The sequence below is a fragment of the Limanda limanda genome, chromosome 19 (genome assembly GCF_963576545.1).
Source record: "Limanda limanda chromosome 19, fLimLim1.1, whole genome shotgun sequence".
Classification (NCBI taxonomy): Eukaryota; Metazoa; Chordata; class Actinopteri; order Pleuronectiformes; family Pleuronectidae; genus Limanda; species Limanda limanda.
In genome coordinates this window covers 12,486,773-12,498,596 of record NC_083654.1, presented here as the reverse complement: position 1 = coordinate 12,498,596, position 11,824 = coordinate 12,486,773, and the positions used below count along the sequence as shown (strand labels likewise).

Here is an 11,824-nt window from a genome sequence, read left to right as displayed (position 1 = left end):
TCTTTTGTGGAGTATGTTGGTTGATTCTGATGAGGAGATAGTGCGGCTATTGTCTCGTTTATCTGCCTATCTACTGTGTCGTCCCTTTTCTCCTTTGATACGCATCAACGGGTTCAAGAAGACTTTCACCTTTCCTCACATTTGGCTGCACTTGTTAGATTCTCCAGTCACTCGTGTGTTGCCGCTCTCCGATCCGATGCACTGATTTCAATTAATCTTTGAATTCCAATAACGCCTCATTGTTCTTGTTTTTATTAACTGCTCTATCTCTTAGATTCATCAGGCACATCTCAGTGTGCTGTGCATCACTGCATCTCTCACTCCCCCCTCTCTGCTGGAGGGCCAGCAGAGAACCACACTGCCCCCTAGTGCTCGCTGCGATTAGTAACACAGCAGAATTAATGTGCGGCCATCGACCAGACAAGATCCTGGTACAGTGCCAGTGGCTCGATACCAAGTCCTGTCATGGGCAGCGATGGACAACAATAGAGTCTACTGATTGGAGTGATGCACACTACTGGTGATGACACTGGTCGACCACTCGTCTGTCTGTTTCTCTCACTTCAGTCACAAGCCCCCTAATTCAGCAATCAACAATATTCATCTAAGGAGGAACTCGGCTATTACAGAAGAGGAGAAATCAGGGGGAACCAGCGTCAGATCTTTCATCTGAGGCGAAAACCTCCATCAACGCTTTGATGGAGCTCTGGAAATGACCAAGCAAGCCACAGTGCTTGTGAAAATAAATCCTGTGGGACGGGGTTTGTTCCTTGAACCAGCTGCAAACACATGTCTGAGCATATAAAACATAAAAGTGTGGATTCATACAAAAACCACAGGAAAAAGAAAAGCAAATGACGTTTTAAGATTTAGAAACGGGATAAAAATAGACAGACTTGGAGTCGAAGAATCCACAGTGAAAAATACAGAGACAAGGCTTGACCTTTCATCGTATCTATAACAATAGGAGCCTGCAACCTGAATCCCGCGTTCTGTTTTTAGCCACAGTATCACTTGGCTTTTCTAGACCCGAGATGCGACGGGAGCCCAGGCAGCCATAGGCTCCTCTGAAGACATCCTGGGTAAGTGCTCCAAATGACAAGACAGACTAAATACCCCCTAACAAACGACACAAGACTGCAGAAAGCACTTTAACAAAGGAGCCATGTAATGAACCCAAGGTCCCTTCTACCCAATATATCATCCGGAGCGAATTTGCCAACATCACTCTCCTTACCTCCAAGCATGGTAAATGAGAATTTATGCACCCTCTACTTTATCATTCTTTACTTTTTCCTTCCCGCCCCCGTGAGGTAGCCACGCCATGTGAGACAGATATTTCCACCAAAGGCAATATCCCCTCGCAGTAATTATATCAGAGCCAGAGAATGGCTCATTAACATATGCAAGGCATGTCAGGAATTTACAAGCACCTTTTGTCGATGCCTCTCGTCGGTGCGCTGCTCCCATCCGTATGGCGTCTCCTTTGAGGATGCCACCTCCTCATTTCCATAGACGTCAATCAAAGCCGTGCGTGGATTTCTAGATACGCTCTGCGCAAACACACGGGGGCTCTCTGAATATGGCAATCATGAGGGACAGCTCAGTGATATGGAAGAAGAGTGTGTCTGCACGGGTGGTGGTGGGGGGGTGAGGGGTGCGACTACGTGTTCCGTGAAAACGACATGATGAAGACAAAGAGGGTGGGGTGGAAAGTTATCTTGATGATGTGCCATCAGTGCAGAGTGGATGGAGTGATTGTGTTTGATTTTTTTCGGCAGCGTGTTAAAGTGACGTGTGTGTGTGTGTGTGAACACAAGCAGGAAGCTCCACAGCAGACACCAGACCAACTCACAGACAAGTCCTGAGGCCTCTGCTGCTGCTGCTGCTGCTGCTCCACTGCTCCAGGACCCGGCATCTGCTGCCTGCGAGAAGGCACATACTGTTGGCCTTTCACCCATTAGTGAGGTCCCAGCAGATTGAAATGGCCTATTTAATGACCTATTTATGAGCCGTGTTCTTGTGCAGCCCTTAAAACTAGTTTAGAATTTCCATGGTGAGGACATTATGTAAACTTATGTATCATTTATGGTAAAATGTTCCCGAGAACCAAATAGTGTCGGTGTAATCTCAGAACATACAGTGCTCTTCCAGCGCTGCAGGCTGGGGAGCCAAGTCTACAGTGATGTAATCCGGCTGACTTTTTCTCGTGAACACACAGATCTGAAATTAACGGGCGAAATGATGGTATCCAGGGCGATAGTTTCAAGGCTTAACTAAATGTTTTTAGATTGAAGAATGTTTGCACAACTTCCGACGTTAATGTGTGGAAGTGAAAACACAGTTTCATTTCACGTCTGTAGTAGGGGTGGGAATTGGCAAAAATGTGACGATTCAATAGTATTGCGATATTTGGGCCACGATTCAATAGTATTGCGATTCTGCGATATATTGCGATACTGCAAGTATTGCAATTCGATTGTGCGATATATTGCGATTCATGTCCCCCATATTATTCAAAGGCATTACAAAAAATGAGGAAAATAAGACTGCTCAACTCACTTCAAATGTCACATTTAATTCTGTGAACAACATTGTCTGAAGTGCAAAAACTAAGAAAGGGTCGTGCAAAAACTTTGTCCTTGAACATTCAGGACACAGGACCTTTGTAATTATTTTCTGAATAGGAGACCTCTCACATGAACACTAAGCTCAATCATATAAATAAGAGTAACCTAGAGCTTCAATCAAATTGAGACCTGCAAGGTCATGACCCAAAATTTCATTTGGGAATATTGGCATTTTTGTTCAGAAAAAGGAGTTGGTGAACATGCTCAGATGTTAAAGTGCTCCTCTGGGCTGTTACTATATCTCCTGCAGTGGAGAACATCCTTTCCGCATACACACTAGGTATCTTTTAAAGTCTAAAACTCTCCTTGTCATGCTTTGCCAGCCAGGGGCTGTTACATATATAATTGTAAATAAATATTAAAAATTAAAAATATTGCAATACTTTGTGCTACAGTATCGATATAATCGCGGGCGCAAAATATCGCAATACTGAACAGAATCGATTTTTTCCCCCACCACTAGTCTTTAGTGAGACTGATGACAAATAATGAATGTTGAGGACCAAGCTCAGGGCAGGACTTTATCTGCCCATGCAAGTGATTTAGTGGCTTTGTGCCCCGGTCGCCCTGTCGCCCTCACTTTGTCTGCCTGACCAGTCAACACCAATCAGGCCGAGACAGACTCTCGTGGTTTTGTAGTTCCACAGTTTGCCAGAAAACTTACAAAGTGAGATGGAGCTTGAGAGAAAAGACATGTTTGAATGAGTCCAGTCTTTCCCCCCCGGCGAACGTCTGCAATGACCGAAGACCCAACGTCCATTTCCATCACCACCCGCTCTTTCTGTCTCTCCCTTTCCCTCTCATTAATTGTCATTGCCTTTTCCCTCTAAGTGTACTTTCGCCCACACCACTTGGAAATTGATTGAAACAAAATGTCACAATTATGCCCTGTAGCTCGCCGCTTCAATTATTCATCAATTAGGGACTAGGCTCCTTTTTTTCTCTCCTCTGAGCTGATTCTTCATTCAGTTTGCTCGAGATGTATGGCTCCCCTGCTGTTAACCAGTCCAAAGTCATTAGTTTCTGGGTTTGCAATTAAACCTGATGCATTATGCATGAGGCTCTGAGTCGGTAGACACACGCAGCAGCGGCGGCGGCCGCAGCAGCAGCTACAGCGAAAGAGCTAGCAAGCTCTGGAGGCGTGGATGGGAAATTAATTTGCCAGAAATGAAGCTCTATCTGTCTCTCTCTCTCCCTCCCTCTCTCGCTCTATCCCTCCCTTATCTGGCAGGTTGGAACAGATGCCACTGGCTGGAGATGGAGACAGAGATAGGGGGCATCCGTGGAGTCAGTTAGTGCAGCTCGATCAGCACTAAATACAAAACGTGTAGGGTAAACATTTTAGTAAATAGATTGTTGACATGTTTATGGATCGATAATTAGGGTGGATGATTGAGGCTTCAGATAAGCTTTGTGTTTCTCAACAGGGATCATGGTTAGATATGTACCTGCACTGACAATAACCATCTTGACAAAAACAGGGGACATATGTTTTTACGCATAGGTAAACAAACAATGTGTGGATAAACACCATATTTTCGGTTACTGTTTGTTGAAGTGTTAATAAAAGCTGTATTTACCACCCATTAAAGGTGTATTATGAAGTCAGCTGAGGACTGAGTTAAGCTCTGAAACAGGGTCCAACTGAATGTGTCAACAACCACGTTCATTTGCTGCCATCTAGTGGCCACAGAGGAAAATCTAATCGTGAGGGGTTAGAAAGAACATCAACACATCAAACGGTGTTGTCTCATTCATAAGGACTAAAATATGAGTGTTAGCAAATCTGTGTGATGAAATGTGATGGATCATGGTTAGTTGGGTTAGTACCTTTTTCATGAACTTGCATTCAACTTATAGCAACGCCATAGTAGGAGTGTCCTTTGGTATTAAAGCACTTGTATGAGCAGAGAAGGGCACGGACAGGAATAGTCAGTGAACTCCTCATTTTCATGTCCTGTAACACACACAATCAATTAATAAGCCCTAATCTTACCCATTATAAGTCATATATACATAATCGAGTGTCAAATAAACTCATTTTAAATCAAAAAATTTAACAAAATATTTTCACACAATATTATAATAAAAAGGAACAAAAAGCATTCACCTCACCTTCCTCAGACTGACGAAATGCACGCACTCCAGCCAGGTGGTGAGAAAGGGGCGGAGGCAAACTGCACAACAGCTGCCATTGGCTAACAGAGCAGTGAGAAGTGGGTAGTGGGGAAGCCTCCTGTGGATCAGAGAGAACCTGTTCCTGTTCTCCCACAACACAAATCTTGCAACCAGTTCCTGGGAAGCAAAGATGACACAAGATTTTATTTTTAGGTATTTACAAAATAAACACATATATTATGAGATATCTTACATAGGGGACAAACTTCATGATAGTTACCTTTAATGTGAGTACTTCTGCATCCTGCACTGACGGCATTGGCTCACAGTGCACAAACCGGTTGCCTTCACAGTGCAGCTCCTTCAGGGGCAGCAGGTGAAACTGCAGGGCAGACACTGACAGTTATTCACATGTTTGTTAGATTTCTCATTTAGATGGCCCTAAATTAGATAATGTTATACGGTGTACCTCAACAGGGAACATGGACAACTTGTTCCCAGCCACATCGAGAACCTGGAGTTTTTCCAGAGCCCCAATTCCCTGGATGACATGAGAAATATTTAAATCCAGCACTGCTGAAAAAACAAACTCTTCTCTGTGTTTAGATGTGAGAAGAATACATGAGCGTATCCTCAGAAGTTCAGGATCAGATCAGTGAACACCGACCTCTGGGAGGCTGGTCAGCTGGTTTCTGGCCACGTGGAGCTTGGTCAGCTCTCGACACTGGTACAGCTGCTCAGGCAACCGAGACAGCTTGTTGGAAGTCAGGTTCATCTCAGACAGCTTGGTGAGATGACCCAGCTCAGCAGGGACCTCCTCCAGGTTATTGTCCAGCACACTGAGATGTCGAAGCTTCCTCAAACTGACGGGTATTTAACACAGAAAACCATCATTCTTAACTCATTTGTGCTTTTACTTCAATGTTTTCTTCAAATAAAATAAAGAAAAAGGCTGCTGGCTATTAGCTTTTGTATTTATTGGTTAAGCCACAATTAAAGACTGTTGCAATTATCACGGCGTGAGATTAAAGCATTTACAACACTTTTTTCATCTCCAGAATTTTAAATGTGTCTTATTTTGGCAACATTTCTGGGCTGATAAAAACAAGATTGGAAGAAACTTTGATAGATAGATAGATAGATAGATAGGTAGGTAGGTAGGTAGGTAGGTAGGTAGGTAGGTAGGTAGGTAGGTAGGTAGGTAGGTAGGTAGGTAGGTAGGTAGGTAGGTAGGTAGGTAGGTAGGTAGATAGATAGATAGATAGATAGATAGATAGATAGATAGATAGATAGATAGATAGATAGATAGATAGATAGATAGATAGATAGATAGATAGATAGATAGATAGATAGATAGATAGATAGATAGATAGATATAGATATATAGATAAATAGAAAGATAGATAGATAGATAGATAGATAGACAGACAGACAGACAGACAGACAGACAGACAGACAGACAGACAGACAGACAGACAGACAGACAGACAGACAGACAGACAGACAGACAGACAGACAGACAGACAGACAGACAGACAGATAGATAGATAGATAGATAGATAGATAGATAGATAGATAGATAGATAGATAGATAGATAGATAGATAGATGATTGGCGGTATGGAGAACCATCATGGACAACACATGTAGCCTACTTTTTAATCTCTGGAGGAAGTCTCTGTATTTGGTTGTGGTTCAGATTGAGCACAACAAGATTTCGTAGGGCAGCTGAAAATACAAAGTACAATAAGGACACGGATTTAAGCTTTGTGTGTGTTTTTGGGGGCAGATGTTCATGAAGCAGTAGAACACTGAGAACTCACCCATCACTTCCGGTGAAACAGCTGTTATCTGGTTGCTGAACAGATAAAGTTTCTTCAAGGACTCCAGGTGGCGCAAAACACCTGGAATCTCCTTCAGGGCGTTATTCCCCAGATTCAGCTCTGCCAGCTTACAGACATTGGGTACAGACAGATATATTTCATAACCAACTCGGGTGGTGTGTAGGTTATTTAAAGTGTTAGCTCACAGACTTACGTGCTGGAGAGATGTTAGCTGTGAGGGCAGAGCAGTGATACGGTTGTTGTTCAGCAGGAGAACCGACAGGTTTGTTAATGAGAGAACACACTGAGGAACCTCCTTCAGCTTCTTTGAGCTCAAATTCAGAGACGTCGCTTTACCATGGGAAGCTGTGACCACGAATTCAGCCATTTGTAAAACACACCTCGGTCTTCTCCACAGGTTTCCATGGAGACAAGACGCTTCCTACTCCTGACATGTCGTTTGGGTTTTTTTCTTGTCCGGTAGCGACACCTAGCGACATGAGAGTGAAGAGACAGTTCTGCAGTGTGTGCTCACATCACCACAAATGTTAAAAAACTATTTTTACATAAATACTTAAACTGATTGTTTTCTCAGCATTTCTTTATTTGTATGTGCTTCTATTTAACTTTACAGGAATACAGTAAATGTTCACTTCACATGATATTGGTTTATAATTGTATTTACCAGTTTAATTCCTTTACATAGATTTCTTAATGGAGCATGTTTTTCTTGTAAACACAATTTATCCTTTGTCTCATTGAACACACTCTGATTTTTTTTATTCTATTCACTATAACACTTTACTTGTACATCCATTTATCTGCTGTTTGTATATAAGCTATTGTGTTCCAAAATCTTCATGGATTCATGGGTTTCTGATTTCATTTTCTTTTCACTTGGAAAACACTTTGTGCTTAAGCTTAAAAAATTCTATAGAAATAGAATCTTCTATCATTACATTATTGAAACGCTATCCTAATAATAAACCAGAAGAAAAACCTCTGAGGTTGATGTCACAATGTCACGTGTTTGTAAAGAATGAAGACTCACTGGTGCACACTGGTACTTTTCCTCCTTTTCTAAACATAATGCTTGCCTCGCAGTTCTAGAATTTATTGGCAAGTGTATGTGACGTACTTCCAACACTTAAAACATCACTTCAAATACAATCAATCAGAATGCCCAAACATCGAGCAGTGGCACAACTCAATCTCATTGGTATGGTAAGTATTTAAATAACATTGATACGCGTTAACAGGTCCAACAACTCAGTTCCATCCTAGAACACTGCAAACCTTAAGAATCCTCATAGGACATGGATAATTAACAGCTCTTCCTCTGTCCTTGTGGATATTGCTTAAAAGTATGTTTTAAGCAAAGCAGGGGCACCATGGGGTATGTTCTAGACCAAGGGTGTCCAATGTAAAATCATGAGCACATTCATTTAATTTATATGCTTTTTTTGCTTAGCACAAATCACCCTTTGCAATACATTTGTATTTATGGGCCCTTGTTGTGACTGGTTTTAACACATCGCACAAACTGGTTTATGGCACACTGAGACTGAGTTGTCTCTCAGCTGTCCTCGGCATTGGCTGGTTCCTTTAGCCGCTCCACAGAATTGTAGTGCTCTCCCAATCCATAAGCATGACGCATGTAGCTGTAAACAACAAGACAAGAAGTTAATAATAATTAATTTCATGAAGTGATTATCAACTGTTCTTAGATGTCTTTTGTTTTGCCTTTTACAAACATATTTTTCATGATAACAGAAAATATCTAAATTATATTCCTGCATTAAGACTCTTGTCTGCTTTGCAAATGTCGCTCAATTGTTACAAATCCAACCATAGTGTCTAATGTAGCTATATTTAGCTAGCTACACATCCAAACAGATAATAACATATTAACAACATACACAAGGGTGATCTGTTCGCTTTTATATTCCTCCCCAATTTTTATAGCTGGGGTATCAGCCTGGATCACTTCTATCGGCAGCTGGAGAACTTGGGTCAAAGCTCGGAGCTGCAGGATAAAAGACAAGAAAAACATACTAATTATTGTACAGAACAACAGGAGCAACAGCACAGTGCATCAATAATAAACAACTAACCTCCAGTTGTCCACCCCAAGCTGCTGTGAGCTCCACTTCACTGCAGTATTTCTCAAACTCCTCTGGAAACCAACAAACACTTGTATGAATACTGGGCATTCACATTATTATGTTCTAAATAGATATCTGTATTTAACATTTTTGGTCAATTAACCAAAGGTAAGATGACCATGTTACCTGTTGAGAACATGTCACCCGTGTTGGGGTTGGTGAGGAAAGGCAGGAAGTCATCAACATGGTCTCTCATGTGCTCGGCAGTATGAGACCGCAGCCTCTTCACACTCATGGTTAAACCAGCCTGGAGTAAAACACAACACAATATGTTCCCTTTGTGTAAATCCTGCGGCAAGTCGCCATCTTCCCCTGCAGCAAATCTACATTCTGCGTATTTGCTTATCACACTTCTGATTAGGTATTCAAAACACAGCTACAGTGACAATACGTACCTTTGATCGCTGTGCCAGCTGATCTTCAATAGCTCGGTACATGCAGTGGCCGTCGGACGAGATCTCCTTGATCTGGAGTTGCTGCTGGGCGAGTTTCTGAGCCAGCTTCACGCCCTCCTGGTGCCTCACACCCTGCAGGTTCTCCACCTCGGCCTCTGCTATCCTGCTCTCCCTCTCCTTGTCCTGTGTAGCCTTCTTTTCCTGAAGAGGATCATTTCCATAAAATGCATTGCATCATAGATGAAATATTAAGGTTTAATCAGTGACCATGTTGCTGTGTAAGGTCCTGACATTTGCTTATTATTCGGTATACAATGGTTTGTGCATTGGAGTTCTGGGAAATGAGCATCTTCATCTGTACACTGACAGAGAAAATTGCTGTGGGCAAAAACAAACAGCTTTTAACCTGTCCTGTTTGAGAAGGAACCTGTAACTCACCCTTCTCTTCTGGGCCTTTGATACTCGTGTTTGTTTGACCTCCTCTTGTTCTCTATCCTCCATGTCCACAGCTTCAACTGCATTTACCAACTCTTCCACCTTGAACAATTGGGTGAGGAGAGATTCAATCAATAAACAGACTTTGTGTAGGTATGAATAAATACAAACAAATGTGACAAAATACACAAATGTGTTTCGCTCAGAAACTAAATGCATTTTCATAATTTACAGTGTGACTCTGATGCATAACCTTTACCTTTGTGTCAGGTGTAGATTGGAGTTGCCCGATTTCCTCCTCATGTTTCTGACTGAGGTCCGCTTCCAGCTTGGCAATTTCCTCTGTCAACTGTTTCCTCCTTTTCTTGTCATTTTTGGGAACTGCATTTTTCATGCTCTGGATTTTAGCTGAAAATGAAGAACAGACATCAGAATACTTAATTTAAGCTGAACAAACATTAAATGCAGGCTTGTTGAAGAAGGATGCATCTCCAAGTCATATTAATGCACCATGTGTTAGTTGGTTAGAAGAAATATATGTAAACATCCTTCATAAATCCATAATAGATATAAGGCATGTGCTGCAAACCTTTCTATTAGCTAACTGTAACCTATCAAATATGGCATGAACAGAATCAGAACTAGCTATATCAACCAATTATGTGTAGTAAACATGGAATATGACTGTCTTTATCTAGTTGCTATCGATGACTTATCTTATATACATATCAGAAAAAATAGAAATGGAGCCCATGATGATAGAAGATAGGTAAACATAACGATCAAGGCAGAAGTGGCCGCCCACACTGAGTCTGGTTCTGCATGAGGTTTCTTCCAGGCACTGAGGGATATTTTCCTCTCCACAGTCACCAAAGTGCAGCTCATTGGGGGAAGTGTTTGGTTTCTCTATGAATTTTAAATGTCTTAACCTTATTATGTTATGATTTGGCTCTTCAAATTGTACTGAATTGAAGACCTTTATTTTAGTTTATATATCTTCTACCATGCATTGTTTTTCATCTTAAGAACTTTGTAACCTTTTTTAGATAAGTGCTATACAAATAAAGTTATTATGATTATTATAACGTGTAATAATTATGTACATACCAGTGGGAGGAAATATTAGATGCATATATAACATATATAAAAAGCAACCATGAACAACAACATACAAGTCTATACTCTAGCTGTGTTTATTGCAAACAATGAAATAAATAAAGAGTGCTGGGATGAGTGTAAAATAGGGAATAAATAGTCTGCTATAATATATCATCATGCCACATCCCATTCTGTGATGTCAGGTGTGTTATTTGGCCTTTAACCGCTGATTTAAAACCTCTCTGATCAGGTTTGGTAGCAGTGATTAAACACTTGAAAGTTTTGAATCCATAAAGACCAGTGCAGAAGAACTTATGGCATCTGTGACTCCCTTTGGGTTAAAACCTAAAACTTTAAATCCTTCTGAACTGCAAGATGATAAACACCAAAGACTGACATGACCATAGTTGTAAGTGTCTCATGTTACATTATGGCTCCTGCTGCTGCTGGTGGATAGACTGGGTTTAATTCTAGTAGACTGAATAACACATAATATGCTAACAATTGAGAAAGGTTATTACATTTAATAAAACATTTTAAACCAATGGCAGCAGCTACCTTGCAGATCTTTCTTTTCCTTTCGCTGCTGTTTCACTAGCTGCTCCTCCGGTGTCTCCTCCTCCATGACTGGAGGCTACTGCTCACTTTGATAACTGAGTCTGGAACAGCGACATGAAACGAACCATTCAATAAACAAAGAGTTGGAATAACCCGGTGATAAAAATGTGGATCATCTCAGACACGAGATAAAAATAAAGAAAACGTGCTGAGATGGTCTGATCCGGAAGGGACGTAAAAGCATGGCGGAGCTTTCTTCTTCTTCTACTACTTCACATCCTTCACTGAAGCTGCTACAGCACCACCTGTCGGCTCATCGCTGTACTACGGTTATTTTAATGAGACGAAGCCTCAAATAACCTCATCGGGATCGTCCGGACAGAGAGAAGTCTGTTTTCCAGTTTTAGTGCTATCCAGAAAACTGATGAATCCATGGATCATCTGTCAGAAAATTAACTGGCAGCAATTTAGATAATTTTTTATTGTCTGAAAGTACTTTAAATACTCTGTTAAATGTTCAACTATATTTCAGGTGGTACTAGCAGTAAAATGGGCCATATCTAGACATTAGAGGACTGATGTAAATATAAAGCATTTAAATTC

The 11,824-nt window shown here is 41.2% G+C and overlaps 2 protein-coding genes across 2 annotated transcripts; both read right to left on the bottom strand.

Annotated features, from left to right (window-relative positions):
* Nucleotides 1-4,479: 4,479 nt before the first annotated feature.
* On the bottom strand, nt 4,480-6,958 carry lrrc69 (leucine rich repeat containing 69). Its single transcript, XM_061093356.1, has 8 exons — nt 6,785-6,958; nt 6,571-6,697; nt 6,403-6,475; nt 5,416-5,611; nt 5,218-5,289; nt 5,029-5,130; nt 4,746-4,925; nt 4,480-4,587 (listed from the first exon to the last, which is right to left on the bottom strand). The coding sequence occupies exons 1-8, from the start codon at nt 6,956-6,958 to the stop codon at nt 4,480-4,482; spliced, it is 1,032 nt and encodes a 343-aa protein (XP_060949339.1).
* A 195-nt stretch (nt 6,959-7,153) lies between these two features.
* On the bottom strand, nt 7,154-11,456 carry otud6b (OTU deubiquitinase 6B). The gene is made up of 8 exons (XM_061092669.1): nt 11,222-11,456; nt 9,825-9,973; nt 9,569-9,667; nt 9,131-9,331; nt 8,862-8,982; nt 8,685-8,746; nt 8,490-8,596; nt 7,154-8,231 (listed from the first exon to the last, which is right to left on the bottom strand). The coding sequence occupies exons 1-8, from the start codon at nt 11,286-11,288 to the stop codon at nt 8,147-8,149; spliced, it is 891 nt and encodes a 296-aa protein (XP_060948652.1). The 5' UTR covers nt 11,289-11,456; the 3' UTR covers nt 7,154-8,146.
* Nucleotides 11,457-11,824: the final 368 nt, after the last annotated feature.

Coding starts and splice junctions, on each gene's coding strand:
- otud6b (XM_061092669.1), bottom strand. CDS start 11,288: ATGGAGGAGGAGACACCGGAGGAGCAGCTAGTGAAACAGCAGCGAAAG. Junction 8,983..9,130: donor AGCTGGCACAGCGATCAAAG/GTACGTATTGTC, acceptor GTTTTACTCCAG/GCTGGTTTAACCATGAGTGT. Junction 8,232..8,489: donor AGCGAACAGATCACCCTTGT/GTATGTTGTTAA, acceptor TGTTGTTTACAG/CTACATGCGTCATGCTTATG.
- lrrc69 (XM_061093356.1), bottom strand. CDS start 6,958: ATGGCTGAATTCGTGGTCACAGCTTCCCATGGTAAAGCGACGTCTCTG. Junction 5,131..5,217: donor TGTCCATGTTCCCTGTTGAG/GTACACCGTATA, acceptor TCTGCCCTGCAG/TTTCACCTGCTGCCCCTGAA. Junction 4,588..4,745: donor ATTTCGTCAGTCTGAGGAAG/GTGAGGTGAATG, acceptor TGTGTGTTACAG/GACATGAAAATGAGGAGTTC.